This window comes from Hoplias malabaricus, chromosome 7 (assembly GCF_029633855.1).
Source record: "Hoplias malabaricus isolate fHopMal1 chromosome 7, fHopMal1.hap1, whole genome shotgun sequence".
Lineage (NCBI taxonomy): Eukaryota > Metazoa > Chordata > Actinopteri > Characiformes > Erythrinidae > Hoplias > Hoplias malabaricus.
Window position 1 is genome coordinate 10,861,702 of NC_089806.1, and position 25,322 is coordinate 10,887,023.

Consider the following 25,322-nt stretch of genomic DNA (forward strand, 5'->3'; position numbering starts at 1 on the left):
AATCAATTCTTCAGACACATTGTGTAATGTCTCTCACAAAAACACAAACAAACAAACGAAAAAAACCTAGGAAACTCATCGTTATGCTCAACACCACGAGCAGACGAAGGGTATAAAGCCCCTCAGCGCTGAGTTTTCAAATTGTAGAATAAAAGAAAAAAATGGCATCCAAAAAATCTGAAATGTTATTAAATAAGAATCATTAATGCATTCATAGCCATTTCTGAACAAAACATCACTATGAATTGCTATTTGAGATTTGGTCACTGCTTTTCAAAGGTAAGGAACTTCAAAGGTTATGAAGTGAACTCTCAATGTTGTACCCATTACAAAATAAAACATTTAAAACTCCATTAATCATCAAACATTTATTCCTTGTCACAGCTTCCTGCAAATTGTTCAAATATTTATAATAAAACTGCATATTGATTAATTATGTACAAAGTTGAATAGAAATTACATTTTATATATAAACATTAGTCATATATCTGAGACGAATGGTCTTTTGAGCAGAGAGATATGCACTAATATCAACAATTCTGCTCATGAATAAAATAATCATTTCACTGTATGAAGTACATTACATCACCTTCCAAAGAAAAACATGTATCTCCATTTTTTGTGGATTTTCTGTTTACTACATCATTTGAATACAGCAGCTGTCCTTCACACTGTGTGAACAGTTCATAATGAATGGACCAATAGAAATGCTCCAAAGTTACTTGGAATTAAATCTCTTTACAATGACTTCCACTGAAAGTTTTTCCTTCTGTAAAGTTATTATTTTGGAGATTCAAGTTTTTCTTTGGACAGTGATAATTTACTGTTGTTCAGAAATGCATTTTTTAAAAAATATCTCCTGTTGAAATTCAAATAAAGTGTGTTGCTGATGTAATGAACACACTGATCCTTCAGTGTTCAGAGCACAAAACCAAACATCTTGCTTCAGACATCAATTTTCTAATGAGTTATTTGTCAGCAGGTGTTCTATGGGAACTGTTAAAGATTAAAGTTCAGGTCATCCAGACTGATAAACAGCCTGACCCAGAACAGGTAGACGAATAGAGAGACAGACAGCTGGGATCTGTGAGACAGCAGATGGTTCAAGTCATGTTTATCTGGATGTAATTTCTTCTTCCCTATTGATGTACAGGCCTAAAAAACTTACTCAACTTTGAATATAATACATTAAAAATAATAAAGGAATACCCCCCCCCCCAAAAAAAAAAAAAAACCTACAAAAAAAAGCACACATTGTTGTCCAACAAACTGTCAAGAGAAGTATCTGCTGTCTGGGAATGAAAATATATTTTAAATTCTGTTTCAGTATATTCTCAGATATTTTCTTTGTATGAATTAAACTAGTAATCCAGGAAATGCATGCACCTGTGACTGCTCACTGTTTAAGGTGTAACGAAAACGTCAAACATGCCGGTGTTAGTGTGATTGTGTGAAAATCGCGGCAGCATTTAAGTTGGAAATGAAACTTTGAAGGAGTAAACTTAGACCTTGGAAGTGACTACGTCATTTTTAATGTGGAATGGAATCAAAAGGAATTTTTAGAATGTACAGGTGTGTTTGGGGACATTTAAACGAGTACTAGACAGCATAAAAACATCAGTATATGTTTACGTTTCTGCTTCAAAATTTGGTTCATGATACTGTGGTGCACGCCGCCTCTAAATATGTTTCCTGTGGCTATGTTCGTAGATTATTATTTATTAACATTCCAACCTGGAGAAGAATATTCACAGGTTTACTGCTGTTACTGTAGCAAAGTCTGTGGAGTCTTTTTCCTCTTTTCCTAAACTGAAGGATAGTTTCACTTCATCTTCTGACGATACACAAACTCTCCATAACTTGAGATGAGGCCCTTTATTAATTTATAGGGCCCTATGCAGCATAGCAGGCACAGCACATAACGTTTTCAAATTTCTGTCGTCACACGTGAGAGAAAAGGATGGGTGTACATATGCATGATATTGTTCCTCTAGATTATTTCTAATTGGAGAAACTGGGTGTATCACAACTTACTCCTTGTTACTTGTTACTCCTTGTAAGTTTAAAAATGTTCAGTACTTATCCACACCTGATACATGTATGCATTAATTTACCAGACAAAAAAAATGTGCAGATTTTGTGACCCTGAATTTGATAAGCGGTTACAGACAAAGAATGAATGAATTAATGAATATTTGCAGATCCAATAAATGCATGGTATGGGAAATATTTACCTGTCATTGTCCTGGATCTGGGGCTGTGTTGCACTGGATAAGGGATGTTGCTGGTCAATATTCATGGTCCCCACACCTGAGGTCTGGGGTTGCCGAATAGTCTGCAGCCTTCCTCTGGATGGTTCTCCCCATGGTCTTGGTAGTGTGGCCCTGCAGGAAGGTGTCAGTGACTGGGTTCCTTGACAGAACACAGATCGAGCATCGTTGAATGAAAGTGAAGAGCCATTTTCTTCTTCACTGTTTTTCCTAGTCCACTTTTGGGCATTGGGACTGGATGCTGGGTTAACCCATTGTCCACAGGCTGGGGTGAGAGGAAGAGCAGGAGGACTTGGGATTCTGTGGTGAACCAAAGGACACGAGGGTGGTAGTCTGGCTCTGGAGACCGGTGGAGTAGTTGGAGGATAACTGTTTGGGTAAGGTGTCAAGGCTTCATAATCCCCTGTATCCTTGCTTCCCTGTCTTGCTACTGAGCTTTCTCGTATAATGCCTGGACCTCGGCTTGCCTTGGCTGGGGTTTCAGGCTTATGCTGGAGATGAATGATCTTTCGAGACTGCTGGTAAAGGCTAGCTGCTTCTTCTTTTGTTCCATTGACTCTAATTTGCTGGTTACACTCCTGACCTCGTTGGCCTCCAAATACAGCATTCTGCCTGGTAGGACGTGCTGGCGATATACTCTGAGAGCGTTGTCGAATATTAGCTCTGCTTGGAAGCACAGTAACTGTCTGTAGTGATGCCCGTAATCTCTGAGAAACACCACACCTCTGTCTCGGTATGGGACATCCATGATTTAGGGTTTCAGTGTTGTTTTCAGCAGTAGGGCCTTCACTGCTCTCAAAAGAGTTGTCCATTAGTACCTCAGGAGGAGGTGGAGGAAGGCTGTCAACATCAACATCTTCTGGTCTCTCAGAGAATCTCTGGTCTGCTGAGTAACCGTTGTTATTGTTGGTGCCGTTGTTGGAAACACCTCCCTTGCTGTTGTTTAACATAGGCAGGAAACCCTTTTTGGTTCCTTGAACCTTGACAGGTCCAGTAAGGAGCTTGGGGTTGGCTGTTTCATTCGTCCCTTGGCTAAAGGTGTTGATCAGTCGCTTGACTGCATTTCTGCCAGGTGGAGCAGGCACAAATTCAAGAGGCATGCTAGATGGCAGGGTCTCCTTAAATGGCCCTTTACTTCCATATTGGAGGCCGTAGCCCCGAACTGTACCATGGCCTTCAGATGAATGTCTTCTCAACCGTGTCTTGCTGAGACTACCAGAGACTAAACCTCCAGCTAAACCTTTTCCAAGGCATACCGGTTTCTGGTTATCCTTTTGACTTTCATCTTGCTCTTTTTTAAAATATTCATCTTGTATTTGATAAAGGCAATCAGCAGATTTTGCCCGGTGCAAGCTTCTAAAATTACCCTGTACTGTGGTATTATCTGCAGTTTTAGGTCGTTTAGTTTTTGTACCTCTCTGATCAGTTGATTCTAAGGTATGATTTTTTGGTCCTCCAGTTCTCAGACTACCCTCGTGTGCAGGCATGCCTGAGCAATTAGACATCTTTCTTCCTGTAGCAGCAGTATTTCCTTCATACTCATCTTTGGCCTCCTCTTCATCTTCACTGGAATCATCTTCACTATCATCATCCTCAACATCATCGTCAACATCATTTCTGTCTTCATCAACTCCGTTAAGGTGAGGGCGAGCCTGTAAGGTATCGTCAGGGCAGCCAGAAGATGAACCAGTGCTTCCTCCTGATCCCGAACTTTCCCGGTGACGACGAAGACGCCCAGAACCATTCTGGCACTCGTTGTCTGCACAAATGCCACTGTCCTCACTGTGCAAGGCAGCATCTTCCAGACTAAACTTCTTTAGCGCAGCAGCCTCCACATGATCCAACACTTCTTTCAAACGTCCCTCAGTTGCCCGTTTTATCACCAGCTTTTCTCCCAGAAGTCGAGAGAGGGAGGCAAAGTAATCAGCAGCTTCTTCCAAAGCAGTGTCCCCCAGAACTTTTACAGAGTCCCCTACTAGTCGCATCTTCTTTGTGGAGTGTTGGAGCATCTGCTGAAGTAGGTCTGGAGAAGTCTCGGGTGAATAGAGCTCAGAATCTGGTTTGGTTAAGTTAAACTGAACATCCTTAAGTGCAGCTGGCCAGGCCATGCTGTTTCCATGCTCTTTCAACATCTGCTCTCCTTCCACTGCCATCTCCTCCAAGGCCTGGTTTATCTCTTCATAGCGCAATGCTAGCAATGCCGCCATGGGCTGTAAAGATATCTGAGTTTGTGTTGCCTGGTCCAACAACCTTAAAAGGGACTCATATTTAGGAATATTGGGGTTCAGGTAAGCATATGCAGCTTGATGGGCTTTTACCATTTCTTCTGGCAGATCTACTTTGGATTGAATGTGTTTAGCTTTTCTCAACCTCTCATTTTTCTTACTCCTTTTGGATCCTTTGTTTTTCTTCTTTCTGTCATCCTTTTTGATGACTTTGTCTTGTACCCATAATTCCTCTTGTGTATCCACATTTGTCTCAACATCTACATCTTTCCCAATAACTGTTGTGTCACACTCTACATTGCAAAAAAAGGATTCTTTACCTTCAGTTGGTACAAGGTTGTCTTCTAATATGGTTAGTCCATCTGAAACAATGTCTGTCTCTATTTTGCTCTGGATTTCTGATGCATTTGGGTTGTTTTTTTGTGTTCCATGCTGTAGAGCTTTGTGAGTAGGGACTCCAGCAAAGAGCTGTCCTTTGGAAGGTGAGCAACCCATTTTGATTGACAGAATCTGGTCCTTCTTTTAATTATGCAGCAATTAGATCAACTCTGTTGTGTGCACAAACACACCAGCTAGTTTCTGCTATCCATCCTGCCTCCTGGTAGTCTTCCTCTTACTTCTTCTGATATTTCTCAGTCTTTTCAAAGAAACATCTTCTCCTTGAAAATTGTTCAGTCTTGTTAAGGCCCCCGCATGCTTCAGGTTGCTGTCTCAGTGCAGGTATTCCTCATTAAGTTGTTTTCCACTGGGATTCAGTAGTAAACAGAAGCAGTGTGTGATCACCATGCTCAGGTGTGCTGGGTCTCCTTCAAATAGCAGAGTGGCTGAGAGGATAAAGAAGGATTGGAGATCCCCACTCAGAGCATGCACAGATGGTCACATAAAAAGACTAAAGCCCACACGTAAGAGTCTAAGCTTATCAAGGCAATAAGGTGCCCTGCGTGTCGCCTTATATTCTGTTTTGTTTTTCTAATTTGTAACTTCTTTAATGCTCTTTATGTTTGGTCCCTGTTTGTAAAGTGATGAACAGAGGCTTGATAAACACAGTTTAGGGTGGGGTGGTAAAACTAATACCAGGATTATAATGAGATTATGATGAGAGTTCTGGCAGTTACATAAACCTTATTAACCTTATTATAAAACCACATTGATGACCATTGACGCAGATGGATAAGGTCTTTCTTTCTTTCTTTTAAAGGAGCAACAAAAACTGAAATAACTGTGTATTGCATGTCTTTTTCCATGTGATAAATATATAGTTAATGACACTGTGAAATTGATTCACAGTAGAAACTGTTTTCATGCCTGAGGGTATTCATATAGTATTACACTAATAAACTGACTGCAAACAGTTTGTTTCACAAGACAGATTGGCACAGTGTGACATCAGCTTGTTTATTTCAAGTTGTTTTGCTCCACTGAAATCTTCTCTGGCCGAATGCCACAGGTCTGTTTAACCTACTGCCAACATGTCTGATGATAGGTGACCGGAAGTGACTATAAATGTAGGATTACAGTTGTTATAGATGGTAATAAACATATTTTACACAACAACATATATATTCAAAATTTTTTAAACGTTTTTTCCACAACTGAACTAAATTTTCCCAATTAATTCTCCAGAAGCAATTTCATATTTTAGTCATTAATACATCTTCTGTAAAGACTTTAAACTGTTTGGGGTCATGGTGGGTCAGGATCCCTCACTGCATCACTGGGCACTAGGCAAGAACACACCCTGGAGAGGGTGCCAGTCCAATGCAGGGCACAACACACTCGCAGGGTCACTCACACATATGGGCAATTTCACACAGCCAGTAATTACCAACATAGGTGGGATTTGAACCCACAACTTCGGGACTGCAGAGCTGTGTGACAGCGACACTGTCATGCTGTCCCCATTTCACATTTATTAATAACAAAATATTTCAATTCAAACAATCAATCAAACTTTATTTTCACTCAGAAATACACTGAGGATAACCTCAATGCAGTTGAGCATTGAAACAATACGGAAAGAGCTTAGAAGAGTTACAATTACAATAAACCTACATTAACCTATTTGTAAAGACAAAGCCCCTATGTATATTTTATCAGAGAGCTAGCTTTTGTCTATGGTGTTTACACTGGCTTTAACAACTACAGGAGAAGCAAATATCAACCAGAACATACAAATGAGCCCTTGACCAACATTGACAAGGACAATGATAGTAAGAGGCTTGTAGAGCTTTCTGAGCCTGTGCTGTTTATCTCTGTCAAAAGCCAGAAAAGCTAAAAAGGTGCGGAAAGACTTCACTAGAATGCAGCACACACACAGGGTGAAACCAAGACCGTACATGATCTGCTGGGCCCTGCAGAGATGGATGTCTGGACTGCCAATAAAGGCTATAACACTCCAAAAACTAACCAACAGGCCTAGCTTCATTAAACAAGACATTCTAAAGTCAGACATTTTAATAACAGCTAAAGATCTGTGCGCTACAAATATGGTGAAAGAAATCAGCAGCATCAAAACGCCAACCGCTGCTCCCACCATCAGTGCAATGGGATAAGGCTCGTTCCACTTCAGGAAAAGCTCGGCCCTTTGCTGGCACTGTGTTGCGTTCATCTCAGACCAAGTGTTAATGGGACATTGTTGGCAGGTGGTTTGATCTGTGCGAGAAAATGCAGAGCTTATTAAAACTTACCTTAAAGACATAAATAGAATCAAGAGCAATACTTTACTTACATACCCCACATGTCAGTGAAGGTTCCGTTATTGCAAACAGTACATGTGTAGCAGCAAGCAACATTTGATATGTTCTTCACACTACCAGGAGGATATATATATATATATATATATATATATATATATATATATATTCTTAGACTATTCTTATTCTTATAGACTTTATTCGTTCATTATCTGTAATCCTTATCCAGTTCAGGGTCGTGGTGGGTCCAGAGCCTACCTGGAATCATTGGGCGCAAGGCGGGAATACACCCTGGAGGGGGCGCCAGTCCTTCACAGGGCAACACAGACACACACACACATTCACTCACACCAACGGACACTTTGGAGTCGCCAATCCACCTACCAGCCTGTGTTTTTGGACTGTGGGAGGAAACCGGAGCACCCGGAGGAAACCCACGCGGACACTGGGAGAACACACCACACTTCTCACAGACAGTCACCCTGGAGCTGTGTGACTGCGACACCTACCTGCTGTGCCACAGTGCCACCCACTGCCAGGTTTACTATGGGTCAAATATTATGACTTTCATTATGGGTAAAACCTTCAGAAAAATTAACATGAGATAGGAGGCTATCACATAGTTTTTAAGGGCTAGCTGACAGTTATTATGCTAACGTTCAGGCTAGTTAACTATTAAAGTTGTTTTGTCTGCATTTACTGTCCATAGTGCTTCAGTTCAGTCTGTAAAATCTCATTATATCAACGAGGCTAGAATAATTCTCTACTAAAGACTCAAAACAAACAGATTTCACCTGAACTTGCATGTGCCCATTTCCATTTGGCACTAGTAAATAACAGCCTCTTACTGTTAAAGAAGCCCAATTAGTTTATAGGCTACTTTTCTCGGCTTATCTCACCATGTTATTATTCCATGAGATGTTTTGTTCATAGACCTCCATTTCTGAAGTCTGTATGTGGAATTTTCCCACCACCTCAGGTTCTCTTGTGTCACCGTCCTTTTTCCACATCAGGAGACCATAACCATTCTCAAAATCACCATATTCATTGAAGGAAAATGTCTGATTGTCCAAGGTGAAGTTCATCTTATGAAGTATCTCAAGAAGCTGCAAGAAGGTAAAGAGGCATATGCTGATGTCAGTCTTTGTAGTTAATTTGACAAAAAGCAGTGTTTAAAGCAGGGGCGGAAATCTCAGAGGGGAATTATTATAAACATAACTATATATTTTAAAATAGTAATTAGCAATATGCATTTAAAAATCTGTGGCAGTTAAAGACACAAGAAATTTTTAGCTACAGGCTACAGTCAAAAAAGAGTCATTTTTAATCCACTGTTTACAGCAGTCAGATCATAGTGATATTCACTTAGAAAAGATTCAAAGCCTTGATTATTTTAAGTTTAAAGTGTGCTGCAGAAGACGTTAGTAAACTGAGACTCAGAATTCAGTATTTACTTGTTTCCTAAAATAGTTCTCTTGAATTCTTGGTCTAAAACAGCCAAAGCTTCACTGGAGATCAAACCTCAGCTAAATCTTAGACAGTTGCACCAGTCTGAGTAAATGATAAAGTCCTTACCTGCCAAGGGTGAAAGTTGGTATCTCCAGAGCAGGCAGTGTCATTACAGTGCAGAAGTTTTCTGATAGCATTAGCTGTAGCATAGACTGCTACCCTCTGACTGTAGACCTCCTTCAGGTCCAAAGCGTGCAGTAGGTAGTCATCATTCGCCTCCTGGGGATCTGTCACATTACAGGCTGAAGGGGACACGTATTCTGATTGCTGACTGGAACTACAGTTGAACCTCATTTGTTTGTACTCCCTGATGAAGTCATTCCTTACTCCTGGGCCTATGGTCAGATTCTGGAGGTAGTTTGCAAAACCAGGTATCTCCCCAGTGACAAAGGTAAATCCAAATATATCTCCCACCTTGTTTATGTCATTCATCTTCATTAAGGAACGAGTTGCAGACCAGGCATCAGTGGCGATCCAAGTTAGAGAAGTATTTGTCTTAATCATCTCTTCAAACAGCAGCAGAACCTGTGTTGGTCTCAAGATGAGCAGCAGAACCTTGGCGCTGGAGTTTCGGATACGGTCAGCGACATCTTTGATACACTGCTTGGTGTTTTTTTGGTTTAAATAGAGAGGGAGCACTTCCTGGAAAGCTACACATATTTGTTCCTTCTCTGCATACAGTAGAAATTTCTGAAGTGCAGCTCTGCCATAGTCATCATTTAGAGACACCACTCCGACCCAGAGCCAGGAAAAGTGCGCCATCAGCTTTGCTAGTGCCTTTGTCTGGTATATATCACTTGGAATGACACGGAAGAAGGATGGGCAGCGCAACATTTCACTTAGTTCCGGTGCAGAAGAAGAGCAGCTGATCTGTTGTGGGAAGATGATTAAGACTCCATTACATTTGAATCCATACCACATACGAATGATAATGGAAGGTACAGTATATGGCCAAATGTCCACTAACTCTTCACCTACTCACACACATTTGCAAATCAGCTCTCTGTTAGATTACTGTATTTTTTATTACTATATGATTATTGGATGGTATGCAGCCACATAAACATTAGTGAGGTCAGTACTGAGGATAAATAGTTAGTTCTGGATCCCCAACACCAATCCGTGGTAACTGGGAGCATTCTTCGTGGATACTACAATTTGTTAAGCCAGGAGAGGGAAAAATAATATCCAGTTCATTTAAACCATGCATACATTTTTATGTTTCTGTTCATGTTTTAAATTTTATTTTGTCTTGAAATTTAAACTGACAACAGCAAATCAACTGGAATCTTCTTGAATAGTTTGCCTGACCATAAGTTGCCATTTTGTCTGTGTCCGCTGTTTCCATTCACAACCGACCACCAAAACCCACCCAACGCAGACAAAGGCTCCACTAAAAACGCTCTACTAAAAATCCGGATGGTAGGGAGAGTAGTGAATGGCCAGGTGTTCTCCCTGTGTCTGCGTGGGTTTCCTCCGGGTGACTGTCTGTGAGGAGTGTGGTGTGTTCTTCCTGTGTCTGCGTGGGTTTCCTCCGGGTGACTGTCTGTGAGGAGTGTGGTGTGTTCTTCCTGTGTCTGTGTGGGTATCCTCTGGGTGACTGTCTGTGAGGAGTGTGGTGTGTTCTTCCTGTGTCTGCGTGGGTTTCCTCCGGGTGACTGACTGTGAGGAGTGTGGTGTGTTCTTCCTGTGTCTGCGTGGGTTTCCTCCGGGTGACTGTCTGTGAGGAGTGTGGTGTGTTCTTCCTGTGTCTGCGTGGGTTTCCTCCGGGTGACTGTCTGTGAGGAGTGTGGTGTGTTCTCCCTGTGTCTGCGTGGGTTTCCTCCGGGTGACTGTCTGTGAGGAGTGTGGTGTGTTCTCTCTGTGTCTGCGTGGGTTTCCTCCGGGTGACTGTCTGTGAGGAGTGTGGTGTGTTCTCCCTGTGTCTGCGTGGGTTTCCTCCGGGTGACTGTCTGTGAGGAGTGTGGTGTGTTCTCCCTGTGTCTGCATGGGTTTCCTCAGGGTGACTGTCTGTGAGGAGTGTGGTGTGTTCTCCCTGTGTCTGCGTGTGAGTGAATATGTGTGTATGTCTGTGTCAGGAACGAGGGGCGGACTGAAGGAGGGCGGACGCACTCGCTAAAGCACAGTTTTTTAATAAAGAAGGATAACAAAACAAAGATACTTTAACATACAGGGAAACTACATTACAGGACTGGGAAACGAAACGACATGACTAGACTATGAAAGAGCAAAACAACCAACCATACAAAACAAAGAAACGACACGACATTACTAGGAAAGGAAACGGCACGACTTAGAATAGGAAGCAAAACAACGAGACAGGGAACTGGAATCTAACGAGAACGAGAATGACACAAAATGACAGGACCTGACAGAGAACTCGACAAAACAACGGTGAAATGAGAAATGTACGACAAACAGGACGTGAGACAAGAGGGCTTAAATGCAGACACAAATGAGACACACCTGGACAGATAACAAGGAGGACGGGTTAACAGATGACACGAACGAGGAGGCGGGTCGAGGGCGGAGACAAGGACATAAACAAAACATAGCCATGTGCTAAAAAGAGCACATGACCGGGGACAACAGACATGACGAGACGAAGGCGTGACAGTCTGTGTTGCCCTGTGAAGGACTGGTGCCCCCTCCAGGGTGTGTTCCTGCCTTGCGCTCAATGATTCCAGGTAGACTCTGGACCCACCGCGACCCTGAACTGGATACGCGCTTACAGATAATGAATGAATGAATGAATGAATGAGTCTTATATGGAGTCAGAAAGTAGGTCCTGTTTTTCTTGCAAGAAATTGCATTATTTGTGTTCTCCTAGTTCTCTAACAGTATAACCTCCTCACACATGCTTACCATGGTATATATATATATATATATATATATATATATATATATATATATATATTACATGGTATGGTATATAAAGTTTGTTTTATTTGTGAAGCACTGATGCTTGTCCTGAACATCTAATGTCTAACTTGCAGTTACCAAAATAAAAGTCTTAAATCAAGCATGACGCAATGTATAATGGTACCTAGTCAAACAGATTTCAAACTTATGTAAAATTACAAACCGGATTCCAAAAAAGTTGGGACACTAAACAAATCGTGAATAAAAACTGAATGCAATGATGTGGAGATGGCAACGTCTAATATTTTTTTTTATTCAGAATAGAACACAAATCACAGATCTACACTGTAGAGTTTCAGCTGGCAACGGCGGATGGCATGGTGGATTGTGTTCACTGACAATGCTTTCTGGAAGTATTCCTGAGCCCATTCTGTTATTTCCTTGACAGTGGCGTTCCTGTTTGAGGTGCAGTGACGTTTAAGGGCCCGGAGATCACGAGCATCCAGTAGAGTTGTATGGCCTTGACCCTTACGCACAGCAATTGTTCCAGATTCTCTGGATCTTTTGATGATGTTATGCACGGTTGATGATGATAACTTAAAAGTCTGCTATTTTACGCTGGGTAACACCATTCTGGTATCGCTGCACTATCTTTCTGCTCAACAATGGTGGAATTGGTGATCCTCTTACCATCTTGGCTTCAGAGAGACACTGACACTCTGAGAAGCTCTTTTTATACCCAATCATGTTGTCAATTGACTTAATTAGTGTTAATTGGTCTTCCAGCTGTTCGTTATATGCTCAATTTCCTTTCTCCAGCCACTTATTGCTCCTTGTCCCAACTTTTTTGGGATTTGTTGACACTGTGAAATTTTGAATCAACATATTTTTCCTTTAAAATGTTACATTTACTCAGATTAAACTTTTATCTGTCATCTGTGTTCTATTACGAATAAAATATTGATATTTGCCATCTCCACATCATTGCATTCAGTTTTTATTCACAATTTGTTTAGTGTCCCAACTTTTTTGGAATCCGGTTTGTATTTCTATTACCATATTGTTGTTTATCAGCATATTGAAGCCGATTACCATATAAACGTATTACCTGATATGAATGTGCAATATATATCCTTGCTGTCCAAATAAATGTATGTATCTCTCAATATTGTAACTTTACAGAGGAACAAACCTTAACTTTCTATGTATAGGACAGCAATTCAAATGATGTTCAAACAATATGCTCTTACTATTAGAGGTGCACATTAATATTCATAATCATCCTTTATTATTGATATACAGTTGCAATCCTTCATGTTTCAACTGTTACCAAAGTCAATTACCAGCTCGATCCATGGGGATGCTTAGATTAATAACCTGCTTGTAAATTAGACAAGATGATAACAAATAAATACGCTAACAATAATTAAAACTTAGCTCACACTTCCTCAAAACTGAGCCTGTCTGGGGGCTCATGAGTGGTGCAGTGGTTTAGTGTTGGCCTTATCATTGGGAGATTACAGGGTTGTTCAGTCCTTTGTAGCCATCGTGTGCTGGGAGTCAAAGAGTACAAAACTGGTTTCATTCTCACTGGATGAGAATGTAGTTTCTCGCTCCTGGACAGAACAATTATATGCTTAATGCTTAATCCTTGCTCCAGCTCCCCCCTGGCTTTGCCCCTAGGCAATTACTCAGACTTCCTTTTCTTTGAGTCCTGGGTTGTGAAACCTCTGTGAAGAACACTTTTGTCTGAGCCTTTTGCTTATCTTTTGTTTTCAGAACCTTTGCCTTGTGTGTTTGATCTTTGCTTTTGGATTTGTTTTTTCCTGCCTCTGTTTGGACGTCTAACCTGTACTAACTATAAATCGTGAGCTCAACCCCATACGACTACTCAGCATGTGTATCCTGTCTACATGCCTCTCCCTCTCTTCACGAGCACGGTGCTAGACAGTGTGGGTATCTGTTGGCTAATGTAACAGATCTGGAGAGCTAGTATTCTGCAAGCACACTGAGCTGACCAAAGGCATTGCATTAGTGTCACAGCTCAAAAAGAAGGAGGAGCTGGATTTACAGGTCCCAGAGGGTACGTGTGCTTGCTTCGCTGTCGCAGGTTAGTGGAGAGTAATGATTGGGAAGACAATAGGATTAGAATTAAATACATTGATGTTTCAATTAATTTTAAAAATAAATAGAAATGACGGAGAAAATCATGAGCAAATCTTCACAAAAAGAGAGACAACACTGATACTACTACTAACATTACAAAAAAAACCCAAAACTTTTATTATATATGGACTTTACATTTGAAATCTGTGTCATTATCTCATTTTATAAAAGCTTCCTGGATCTGTTTTCCAAATTCCTCCTGCACAATACAAAAAAAAGACAAACACCAAGAATATTTTCATGATCTCTCCCAGAGGCAATATGTATTGCTCAAATGTTTTTCTTTGACGTCTCAGAAACTTATTTAGAGACTTATTCTCATGGACAGACAGACGGTATACATTTTGTGATTAGAGAATTAAACCTTTGCTGTGTATTAATGTAAATAATTAAATCCATGGGCGCCATGGTGGTGCAGCAGGTAGTCGCAGGCACAGAGCTCCAGGGTCCAAGAAATAAAAAGTTTGGGCAGTTGTGGTCAAAATATATACTGTTGAGTTATAAAGTCAAAATAAGCCACTCACTCTTTTACAACACACTTATATTTTACTTGTCTGCTCCTAGATTTATTTGCAGTTTAAGCTCAACAAATAGAAACTGTGCACTAAAATATTCCCTATTCTCAGTGTTCTCTGTGTTAACATCAATCCCGTGTTTAGTTTAAATGTGGCAATTATATTTAAAACAGCCTCAAAAAGAGGAACTCCCCCATGTACTCACCCGGTACATGCAAAATCCCCTGGGATACTCAGTCCGCGAAGGTCTTTTAATTCCGAGTGAACCGACCCTAGGATCCCGATAATAAAGTCCCCGTGGGAATAAGCGCCAATGGGAGATGGTGTGACGTTCAGTTAAAACAGTACCACAGTATCACCATCATCCCCAGCCCAGAATAACACAGGCCAGACCTCATGCTGTGAACAGTCAGGAAAGCTGTTGTCTTATTTATTTTAAATGGCTAAATAACTGGGCTGGGTTAAACACCCTGTAGTGTAAAGAGGTGGTAGGACTTCTTTTTCACAGGTGCAGAAAAGGAGAGGAGTTCTCCTCCATCACCAGATGGTCAAAACCAGAAAGAGTTCAATATAAGCCCTGCTTAAGGCTTGTGTAAAAACAGTCCAATGCAAAAGTTTGTTTTAAAGTATATGTTTTTAGTATCAGACCATACAAGGTAGTGTTAACTCTGTGTTAACAGTCTACCATCTCCCTTCTGTGTTGCATTAATGACATTGTTGTTATGTCTTAGATATTCTTTCAACAGATCTGTGATGAATCAGGACTGTCTCATTGGAAACACAGCTTTGGAAAAAAAAAACAACAATATACAGTAGCAGTCGAATGGGCCAGTACCAGTTTGGACACGCCCACTCAGGGAGGGTTTCCCTTGTTTTGAGCCATTTTCCACATATTGTGAATGTACAGTACCAGTCAAAACTTTGGACATCTTTGCATTCATTAAAACAATGAAGGAACACATATGGAATTTTGTAGTAAACAAAATATTGTTAAACAAACCAGAATATGTTTTATACTTTAGATTCTTGAAAGTAGCCCCCTGTTGCTTTGATGACAGCTTTGCTCACTCTCAGTGTTCTCTCAGTCAGCTTCATGAGGTCGTCCCCTGGAATGGTTTTCATTGAACAGCTGTGTCCTCATTGATTAATTTGTAGAACTGCTCGCCTTCTTAATGTGTTTGAGGCCATAACTTGGGTTGTACAGAGGTAGGGGCTGGTACACAATTCTATACAGTGACTAGCCCTATTCCACCAATGGCTAATGAAATGATGTGTCCAAATTTTTGACTGGTGATATATATATATAGTTCATTGTATTACTTTTCTGAAGTTAAAAAAAATTACATATATACCATATATAACTACTACGTTACATGCTTTTTCTTTACATATTTAGTATTTTACATTCAGCAAACAGTAACTGAATTAAATTCCACAGTAGGGTTTTTCATTTGTTTTCATTGTCATTTGCCAGTGAATGGTGATAGTGATGCCTGCTTTAAGAATCACATTAGTGATGACTTCAGTTTATCATCAGCTGAAAGAGCTCTCAGCTCCATGGCATAAGGCCCTCTGATCGACCATAAATGACACACCACATATTTCCTAAATGTTCATTAACTATATGCTTCAGCTTTACACTAAAGCCATTTGTGTTTATTCAGATAAAAGGAAAACTCTGCAAATGATCCATTTGACTGTGAGAAACGTGCCAATAGCTGCTCCTCTGGCATTAACTGGGTCTAGTTCGCAAAAAAAAAACTAAGCACTCACACTCTATAAAGAACAGAGTCAGTAAAGGTCTTAAGAATAAATAACTTGCCTACACCGTGAGATTGTGTGGAACTGCAGTTCTCTCTGATTTGTTTATGTTCACAAGCTCTGTGTCTTTTAAGGTGGAATGGTATGTTTGAGGGGGACAAAAAGACTCTTGCTTGTATGTGGCTGAAGTTTAACTTCCACAGAAACCCATTTATAAGCTGAGCTGTTTAGTTTTGTAGTAATTTTGGCCTTTTTACTTTCATGCACTTAGCTGTCACCCAAATGTTAGTGATATTTCCAATTTAAGTGATCAAAAAATTTGTCAAATTTAATTTTTTGGAGCAAGAATAGAGAATACTTCAACATTTGGAGTTCTCTCTGTTGTCAGAAAAACTCCAGATGTCTTATCACTCCATGAGCAGAGAGAGAGAAAGAACACTGGACTGAGACACTGTTATTTTTGCCATTTACTGACACTGGGGATCGTGAACACATCAGACTGGTTTCAAGAGGCCTGAGAGCTAACAAATGGTGAGGAAACATCTTTTGAATTTTATAACAAGTATTTTTGGTTTACAATTGTGAGCATCGCCTTTAAAAATTGAGTGGCAGACCAGGCGTCAGTGGTGATCCAAATTTAAAAAAACAAATCCCCAATTCCAAAAAATTTGGGATGCCTTGTAAAATGTAAATAAAAACAGAATGCAAAGATGTGTAAAAAAAACTGTGTCAGAAAAATTATCACTACTTCATTCACTGTTTGAATGTAAAATTTGAAGTCTGTGTAAAATTGTAACATTTCAGTCTGTGTTTACTTTCATGCAGTTAGTGGTCTCCTGAATTTAGAGTTGGTCCCTACTTAACTAATCTAAAACAGCAACAACATGTCAACATTACCCACCTATGGAGCAGGATTAAAGCAATATCCACATCTCTTTTTATGATTTTCAACCTTTGGAGACCACTTTGCTGAACCACCTTATTTTGTTGGAGACTGGAGAGCAGCAGAAGGTGAGGAAACATCTGAATTTTATAAAATGTCTTTTTTGATTACAGTCGTGAAGTCGTGACACTAATGTATCTCCATCATACCTTGGTTTCTGAGAGTGTACATTTAATTCATAACAGCACAAAGACATTTTCTGTGTTGAAACTGTGTTGAAATGTTATTGCTTTTGAAAAATATGCCCCTTTTTTGGAGCCAAAAAAAGTTTGCACAGTGCAAAAAAAGACTGGTTTATTAATGTAATGCTACAAATAAATGAGGTTAATAAGCAATGGATCAATGATTAAAATAATTTAGCATCTCAGAGAGGGTTACAGAAATAAAATGGGTAGGGGTTCACCATTCTGTGAAAATCAGTGCAGACCTACAGTGCAAGAATCTCACTTCTTAATGTAAAATAGCAAAGAATCTATGGATTTCCAGAGCACATAATAACATTAAAAGAATCTGCTGATGTTCTTATAAACGGACAATCTTCAGGCCCTCAGGTTGCTCTGTAGTGGATGTCACCACAAAGGCTCAGAAACACTTCCCAAAAGCACTGTCTTTGAACACTGCAGTTTATCGCTGCATACACAAACGCAAGTTACAACTGCAACGAGGAACCCATATATAAACAAACCCAATCTGAATAAAGCTATAGACTCCAGTGACAGACTTCTTGATCCCTTCAAGCTCCTTGATCTCCAATCACTTGGCCTTCAACAGCAGTGAGACTCAGACAGACTCAGGCTGTTAATATCCCAGTCTGATGATTCTGACTCTGCAAGGCTGAACTGGGATTGAGACATTCTGTCGATTGACACTGCCTCAGTGATCACTCCAGAATCAGCATCTCCAAGAGGATCTTCTGGGTGGTTTGCTACCTCTGAATTATCTGCCATTTCTGAGAAGATCTTGTACCATTTTGGAGCAAAGTGGCAGAAGATGACTCCGTAGTTGGAGACCATAATGGCAGAGATTTGAACGATAGGGCGGGCTTCGTCTTGTGTGATAAAGATTGGAATGAAGCAAAGCCAAGAAAACAGATGGATGAGCATGCTGAAGACTATAGGCTCGGTCTCATCATCTCTCCCCTTGAAGGCTAATACAAAACATACCAGGGCTAGTAAAGCTATGTACATATGCATTGCCCCAAAGCCGTGCATAGAGCCCTGTTTGCACACATGGTTCACAGTTAGAGGATGAGTTTTCGATGGTGTCTCCTCAACATTCAGAGGATCAAATATCAGCCAGAAGATACAGATGAGAACTTGTCCAGAAGTGAGGACGATGACGAGGGCAAAAGGCTTGTCTAACTTCTTTAGTTTGTGCTGCTTTGCTGGATTTGAGGACTTGGCCTCTAAAAATATGTGAGTGGTCTTACCCAGAATGCATGACACACAGAGAGTGAACCCAAGGCCATACATGGTCTGCTGTGCCCTGCAAAGATGAATGTTTGGGCTCCCTAGGAAAAGTATTACACTTCCGAAACTCACCATTAGGCCCAATTTCATCAAACATGAAATAGCGAAGAATTCCTGTAGAATTGGGTTTGTTCTGTGTCGAGTGAAAAGAATGAGTGAAAACAGCAGCAGTGCGAAACCTATGCTGGCTCCAACCAGCACCACAATGGAATAACACGAAGACCACTTCAAACACCAAATATCCAACTTCTGGCATTCACTCGAACCTGGAAGAGATGAGTAGCCTTCTGAACATTTTTTACAGTTTGGTTGATCTGTGAAGAAAAAGAGAGCGTGAGGAGGTGGGAAATACTTGGGTAATAATCGTTCTCTCTCTCTCTCTCTCTCTCTCTCTCTCTCTCCCTCTCTCTCTCTCTCTCTCTCACACACACACACACACACTCTGAACTATCACTGAATTATCCATTTTATCAGCTCCACTGATCATACAGGAGCAGAGTTACAGACTGTAGTTCGTTTTCCATCTGTTGTGGCATCATTTCAAATTCTGTCCCCATTACACCCTGCTCTTCGATGTTCAAGACCCCCACATGACCACCCCAGGGCAGGTATGATTTGGGGTGAATGAAGGTGTATCATTTTCTATGTCATTTTGAAAGGACAGTACAATATTAAATACAGTGACATTCATTCATTCATTCATTCATTATCTGTAAGCTCTTATCCAATTCAGGGTCGCGGTGGGTCCAGAGCCTACCTGGAATCATTGGGCGCAAGGCGGGAATACACTCTGGAGGGGGCGCCAGTCCTTCACAGGGTAACACAGACACACACACACATTCATTCACACACTCACACCTACGGACACTTTTGAGTCGCCAATCCACCTACCAACGTGTGTTTTTGGACTGTGGGAGGAAACCAGAGCACCCGGAGGAAACCCACGCAGACACAGGGAGAACACACCACACTCCTCACAGACAGTCACCCGGCGGAAACCCACGCGGACACAGGGAGAACACACCACACTCCTCACAGACAATCACCCGGAGGAAACCCACTCGGACACGGGGAGAACACACCACACTCCTCACAGACAGTCACCCGGAGCGGGAAATGAACCCACAACCTCCAGGTCCCTGGAGCTGTGTGACTGCGACACTAACCTGCTGCACCACCATGCCGCCCTCAAATACAGTGACATTGGACTATTAATCTTTCCTTAAGAAGTTTGTCTAAAAGGCTAAACAAGAAAATGATACCATTCAAATAAAAGGGGAATTATTAGATATATATGTTATGCCAAAACAATAAAAGACCCATTACATTTCTGCTATTTAAGGTCTTCCAAATCGGCCTGAAGTGGTGAAGTTTTACAAAGCAAAGTCAGAAGTGTTTTTTCCTCTAAACACCCTCGTTCACTGCGCCAGTAATATCACACAATGGTTTCCCTCCCCTTCTCCTCTCACCTTGGTTTTTGCACTAGTTACAGGTTAAAAGTACACTGTCAACACTTTTTTAAAAGTTTAAATGTCTGAGAAGCCGTACAAGTGTATTTTTAATAGCGATTTCACAGCTTTCTCACTGGTGACACTGACAAGCTGGTTTTCTCAATTTAATCAATCCCCGAGGAATAGCATCGTGTCATTTCACCTCAGAAGTACATCATATTAAAAATCAGCTAATGTTAATTAACTTTGAAAAACAATAGTGGGTTGTCTGTGGGACTACAGCCATTATTTAATGCCTTACATTATATTTATGCACGGTGGTGCAGCAGGTAGTGTCGCAGTCACACAGCTCCAGGGGCCTGGAGGTTGTGGGTTCGATTCCCGCTCCGGGTGACTGTCTGTGAGGAGTTGGTGTGTTCTCCCCGTGTCCGCGTGGGTTTCCTCCGGGTGCTCCGGTTTCCTCCCACAGTCCAAAAACACACGTTGCAGGTGGATTGGCGACTCAAAAGTGTCCGTAGCGGTGAGTGAATGTGTGTGTGTCTGTGTTGCCCTGTGAAGGACTGGCGTCCCCTCCAGGGTGTATTCCCGCCTTGCGCCCGATGATTCCAGGTAGGCTCTGGACCCCCTGCGACCCTAAAATTGGATAAGCGCTTACAGATAAGGGATGGATGGATGGAAACATACATTACATTGACTCTCTTAGTTATGGTATGGTCTAGGAACTGGTCTGAAGTCTTTGCCATGGACGATATAAAACAAAAGCCAAAAGGGAGAAGGTGAAATTCTAAAAGTGTCAGGGATGTTTTCAGTGTGCAATTATAATTGTGGGTGTAACATTAGATAAAAACATAGGAGCCATAAGCCAAAGTTCCTTTCAGTAGTTCAGTGAGTGTCAGCCTCAGCAAAATCTCAGCTTTAAATACGTGTTTTTACAGTATTTTAAACTACTAAATATTATCTGTAATAATCAATATACAAGAAGGTTTAGGTTGGGTTTTAAAATTTAAGGTATTAGTTAGGCCAGGTGTTGTTTCAAATGAATGAAAAGGAGTTGGGGCATGCCATTGCAGACCACAAAGGAAATATTTGTATAAAAAGCATCCATTTTGTTTTAACAAATGGAGGAAAATACTACCTGAGAAATGCCATCCATCCATCCATTATCTGTAATTCTTATCCAGTTCAGGGTCGCGGTGGGTCCAGAGCCTACCTGGAATCATTGGGCGCAAGGCGGGAATACACACTGGAGGGGGCGCCAGTCCTTCACAGGACAATACACACACTCACATTCATTCACACCTACAGACAATTTTGAGTTGCCAATCCACCTACCAATGTGTATTTTTGGACCGTGGGATGAAACCGGAGCACCTGGAGGAAACCCATGCAGACACAGGGAGAACACACCACACTCCTCACAGACAGTCACCTGGAGGAAACCCATGCAGACACAGGGAGAACACACCACACTCCTCACAGACAGTCACCCGGAGGAAAACCCTGCAGACACAGGGAGAACACACCAACTCCTCACAGACAGTCACCCGGAGGAAACCCACGCAGACACAGGGAGAACACACCAACTCCTCACAGACAGTCACCCGTAGGAAACCCACGCAGACACAGGGAGAACACACCAACTCCTCACAAACAGTCACCCGGAGAAAACCCACGCAGACAAAGGGAGAACACACCACACTTCTCACAGACAGTCACCCGGAGGAAACCCACACGGACACAGGGAGAACACACTAACTCCTCACAGACAGTCACCCGGAGGAAACCCACGCGGACACAGGGAGAACACACCAACTCCTCACAGACAGTCACCCAGAGGAAACCCACGCGGACACAGGGAGAACACACCAACTCCTCACAAACAGTCACCCAGAGGAAACCCACGCGGACACAGGGAGAACACACTAACTCCTCACAGACAGTCACCCGGAGCAGGAATCAAACCCACAGGCCTCAGTGTAGTACTCTTGTAAACCCACAACCTGCATACAGTCACTTTCTAGAAAACTATGTTAATATTTTTTTCCCATTACAAAACGTAATGGCCAAACTCATGGGCTCTACCGTCAGCTAACAGTGACATAACTATCTCTCATATCCCAGTTTTAGACTTCAACTGCCTCATTTCAACAGGGATTTCACGTTTACTCATATTTAACTTACCCATCTCATTAGAGTAGTAGCCCTCACTGCAGTAACTGCAGGAATAGCAACAGGAGTTATTTGCCATCTTCTTCTCCATGCCAGGAGGACATGGGTCTGAACACCTGGATAAGGGTACCTAGATATAAAAGCAGATGTTTTCAAAAGTATAAAAAGCCTACGCACATTTCCTTCAAGTTCATATTCCTTATTTCTTCCCCTCACCTTATCATTGGCCCATGGTATATTTTGCTCATAGATCTCAAGTTCCCTGTTCTTTACAAAAAACTTTCCCACAACCTCAGACATTCTTACATCGCCGTTCTTCTTCCACATCATGATATCGTATCCAGTTTCAAAATCCCCATTTTCATTGAAGTAATATGTATGATTGTCCAAAGTAAAGTTCACCTCGCGAAGAACGTCCAAAAGCTGGGAATGCAGTAGAAACAATAGGAACGCCTCAGCTTTTAAACCACACAATCAACAAAGCACCTGCAACTAAAAACCATGGAAAGCTGAAAGCACTACAGGCTACAAACTGAGACAAAATGCAATACGTGATACTGCATGCAATCACTGTATTCATCACCTCTCTTTATCAACCATTTATCACACACAAATCTTACCTTATACGGCATGAAGTCAGTATCTCCTGGACAGCAAGTGTCATTACACTGTAGAAGTTCCTTGATGGCATGAGCTATGGCGTACACTGCCACTCTCTGGTTGTAGGCTGACCTCAGTTCCACAGCGTGCAGTAGGTAGTCATCATTCGCCTCCTGGGGATCTGTCACATTACAGGCTGAAGGGGACACGTATTCTGATTGCTGACCGGAACTACAGTTGAACCTCATTTGTTTGTACTCCCTGATGAAGTCATTCCTTACTCCTGGGCCTATGGTCAGATTCTGGAGGTAGTCGGCCAAACCTGGGACCTCCCCAATGATGAGGGAAATCCCAAGGATATCTCCCAACTCGTTTATACCTTTCATGTTCATTATCTGGCTTGCCACAGACCACGTATTACTGCCGATCCAGATTCGGGAAGTATTTGTCTTAATCATCTCTTGAAAGAGCATCTCCACCTGCTGAACCCTTAGAATAAGCAGCACGGCCTTGACGCTGGAGTTGGCGCGAATGCGATCAGCCACCTCTTTGATGCGCTCTTCCACATTTTGATAGTGTGAAACAACTTCATGGAAAGCTAAGCAGGCTCCCTGTTCTTCAGCCTGCGGCAAAAAGTTCTCGTAGAAACCTTTACCATATTCGTCATCAAGGGTCACCATCCCAATCCAGTTCCATTTGAAGTGCCTCAAGAGCTTTGCCAGTGCCTGTGTCTGGTATATGTTACTTGGAATGACACGAAAAAAGGAGGTATAGCGAAACTTGTCACTCAGGGCTGCTGCAGAAGCACTGCAACCTATCTGTAAACAGGAAGATTAAAAAGATCTTGCAGTTCACAAGAATGAGGCGGCATGGAAATCAACAACCACCAAACCTTTCGTTACCTTGAGATTTATTCTTCAGAACTTCTTAGACAAGTGGACTAGGGCTGCTCAATATATCGTTTTAGCATTGTTTAGCAACTCTCCCACTCTCTCTATTGACACTTTATGAACACTCTGTTTTTATATCACCATGTGTGCTTCTTAATTTTGTCCATGTGTAGATTATTCTACTCATATACAGCACTGTGAAAAAGTCATAGGCCACAAGACATTTATGTTTTTTCCTATCAAAATACTGATGGAAAAGAACTAAATAATAAAAGAAATAACTCAAAGCTCTACAAAGTGTAGTGGATGGAAACACTCTTTTATTTTTGTCCATCCATCCATCCATTATCCATCCATTATGTAACCACTTAACCAATTCAGGGTCGCGGTGGGTCCAGAGCCTACCTTAAATCATTGGGCGCAAGGCGGGAACACATCCTGGAGGGGGCGCCAGTCCTTCACAGGGCGACACACACTCACACACTCGCACCTAGGGACAATTTTGTATCGCCAATCCTCCCACAGTGTTTTTTGGAGCACTCAGAGGAAACCCACATGGACACGGGGAGAACACACCAAACTCCTCACAGTCATCTGGAGCAGGGCTCGAACCCACAAACCCAGGACCCTAGAACCGTGTGACTGCGACACTTACCTATGTATAATGAATATTGATATAACTACATAAATAAGAGTTCTACACATCTCATAAATAAATTCAAACCGGATTCAGCCGTACCTGGGGAATTCTGTATAGGCCGAGCAGTTTAGCAGCAGGAATAGAAGTTTCAGTGTATCTATCACCTAAGAACACTTTCACCGGTGAATTAAAGCTGGAAAAGTCAGAAATGATTGGCAATGACCCATTAACATTAAGCATATGAGTCACGCAAAGTAAGGATTTGGCTGCATATGAACAAGGATCACACATCTGATATCCAAGCTTTATTCCAGGAAGAAATCCAGAGTCGTTGATGGTTTCGATGGTGTGAATTGCTGCTAAAGTCTGTACAAATGTGATAAAATCAAACCTGGAATAGAGAGAGTGAGAGAGAAAAGTAATATCGATGACAAGAAAGTTTGACTGATACAACCAAACGAAGACTGAACTCTGAAACTACTCACATCATACAGGCGGACAAGTCCGGGAGAATCCAAGGCTGAGCATTTTTTATTCCAAAATGAACTGAACCAAGAATGGCAATGTTAATGTCTCCAGGGGCAGAGACCTTACAGAGGGAATCGGTGATGCTGCAGCAAACACACAACCTCAACGTCACCGTCATCAACAGCGTTAAAAACCATGTGCTGAACCTCATTCTGAACTCTCTGTCTGAAACTGAAGGACTGGGCATTTAGGGTGGAACCTCAGACAATATAACAGGAGAAAGGATTTATTACCTCTGGGAAAGAAAACTTGAAAAACCAGTTGTTATAGGCATGGATTCCCCTATGTTGTCTCCCAATCCTATCCATGTATTCTTAGATCCAGTCCTGGGTTCCTGACTGCTCCATGCCGGAATCTGTGTCCATGGTTTGGCTTCACCCTTCCACTATAAAACTTCATAAACTTCTGTTTATCTGTAGCAAGGGAGTAAAGTTAGCAGTGTGTCTTTTAGTGTCTTAGTTAGTGCCCATAAAGTAGTTAGTGTGGGGTTTTGTTAGTTGTTTGGCCTGGGTCACTCCTGAAGTCATTATCTGGTTCACTATTAAACTGCGGCCTTGCACAGAAACTGCCCTCATAGAAATAACTGAGAAACACTACACCATCTGAGCAGCCTGCCTTTGATACAGTTCTT

The 25,322-nt window shown here is 41.6% G+C and overlaps 1 protein-coding gene and 1 pseudogene across 1 annotated transcript; both read right to left on the reverse strand.

The window, feature by feature from the left end:
- Window positions 1–6,596: 6,596 nt before the first annotated feature.
- On the reverse strand, window positions 6,597–9,618 carry LOC136702018 (G-protein coupled receptor family C group 6 member A-like; annotated as a pseudogene).
- An 8,090-nt stretch (window positions 9,619–17,708) lies between these two features.
- Window positions 17,709–25,056, reverse strand: olfcb1 (olfactory receptor C family, b1). Its single transcript, XM_066676833.1, has 7 exons — window positions 25,031–25,056; window positions 24,649–24,774; window positions 24,263–24,554; window positions 22,654–23,451; window positions 22,250–22,456; window positions 22,046–22,163; window positions 17,709–18,727 (listed from the first exon to the last, which is right to left on the reverse strand). Exons 1-7 carry the CDS (start codon window positions 25,054–25,056, stop codon window positions 17,709–17,711), a joined length of 2,586 nt encoding a protein of 861 aa, XP_066532930.1.
- Between the last annotated feature and the right edge of the window lie 266 nt (window positions 25,057–25,322).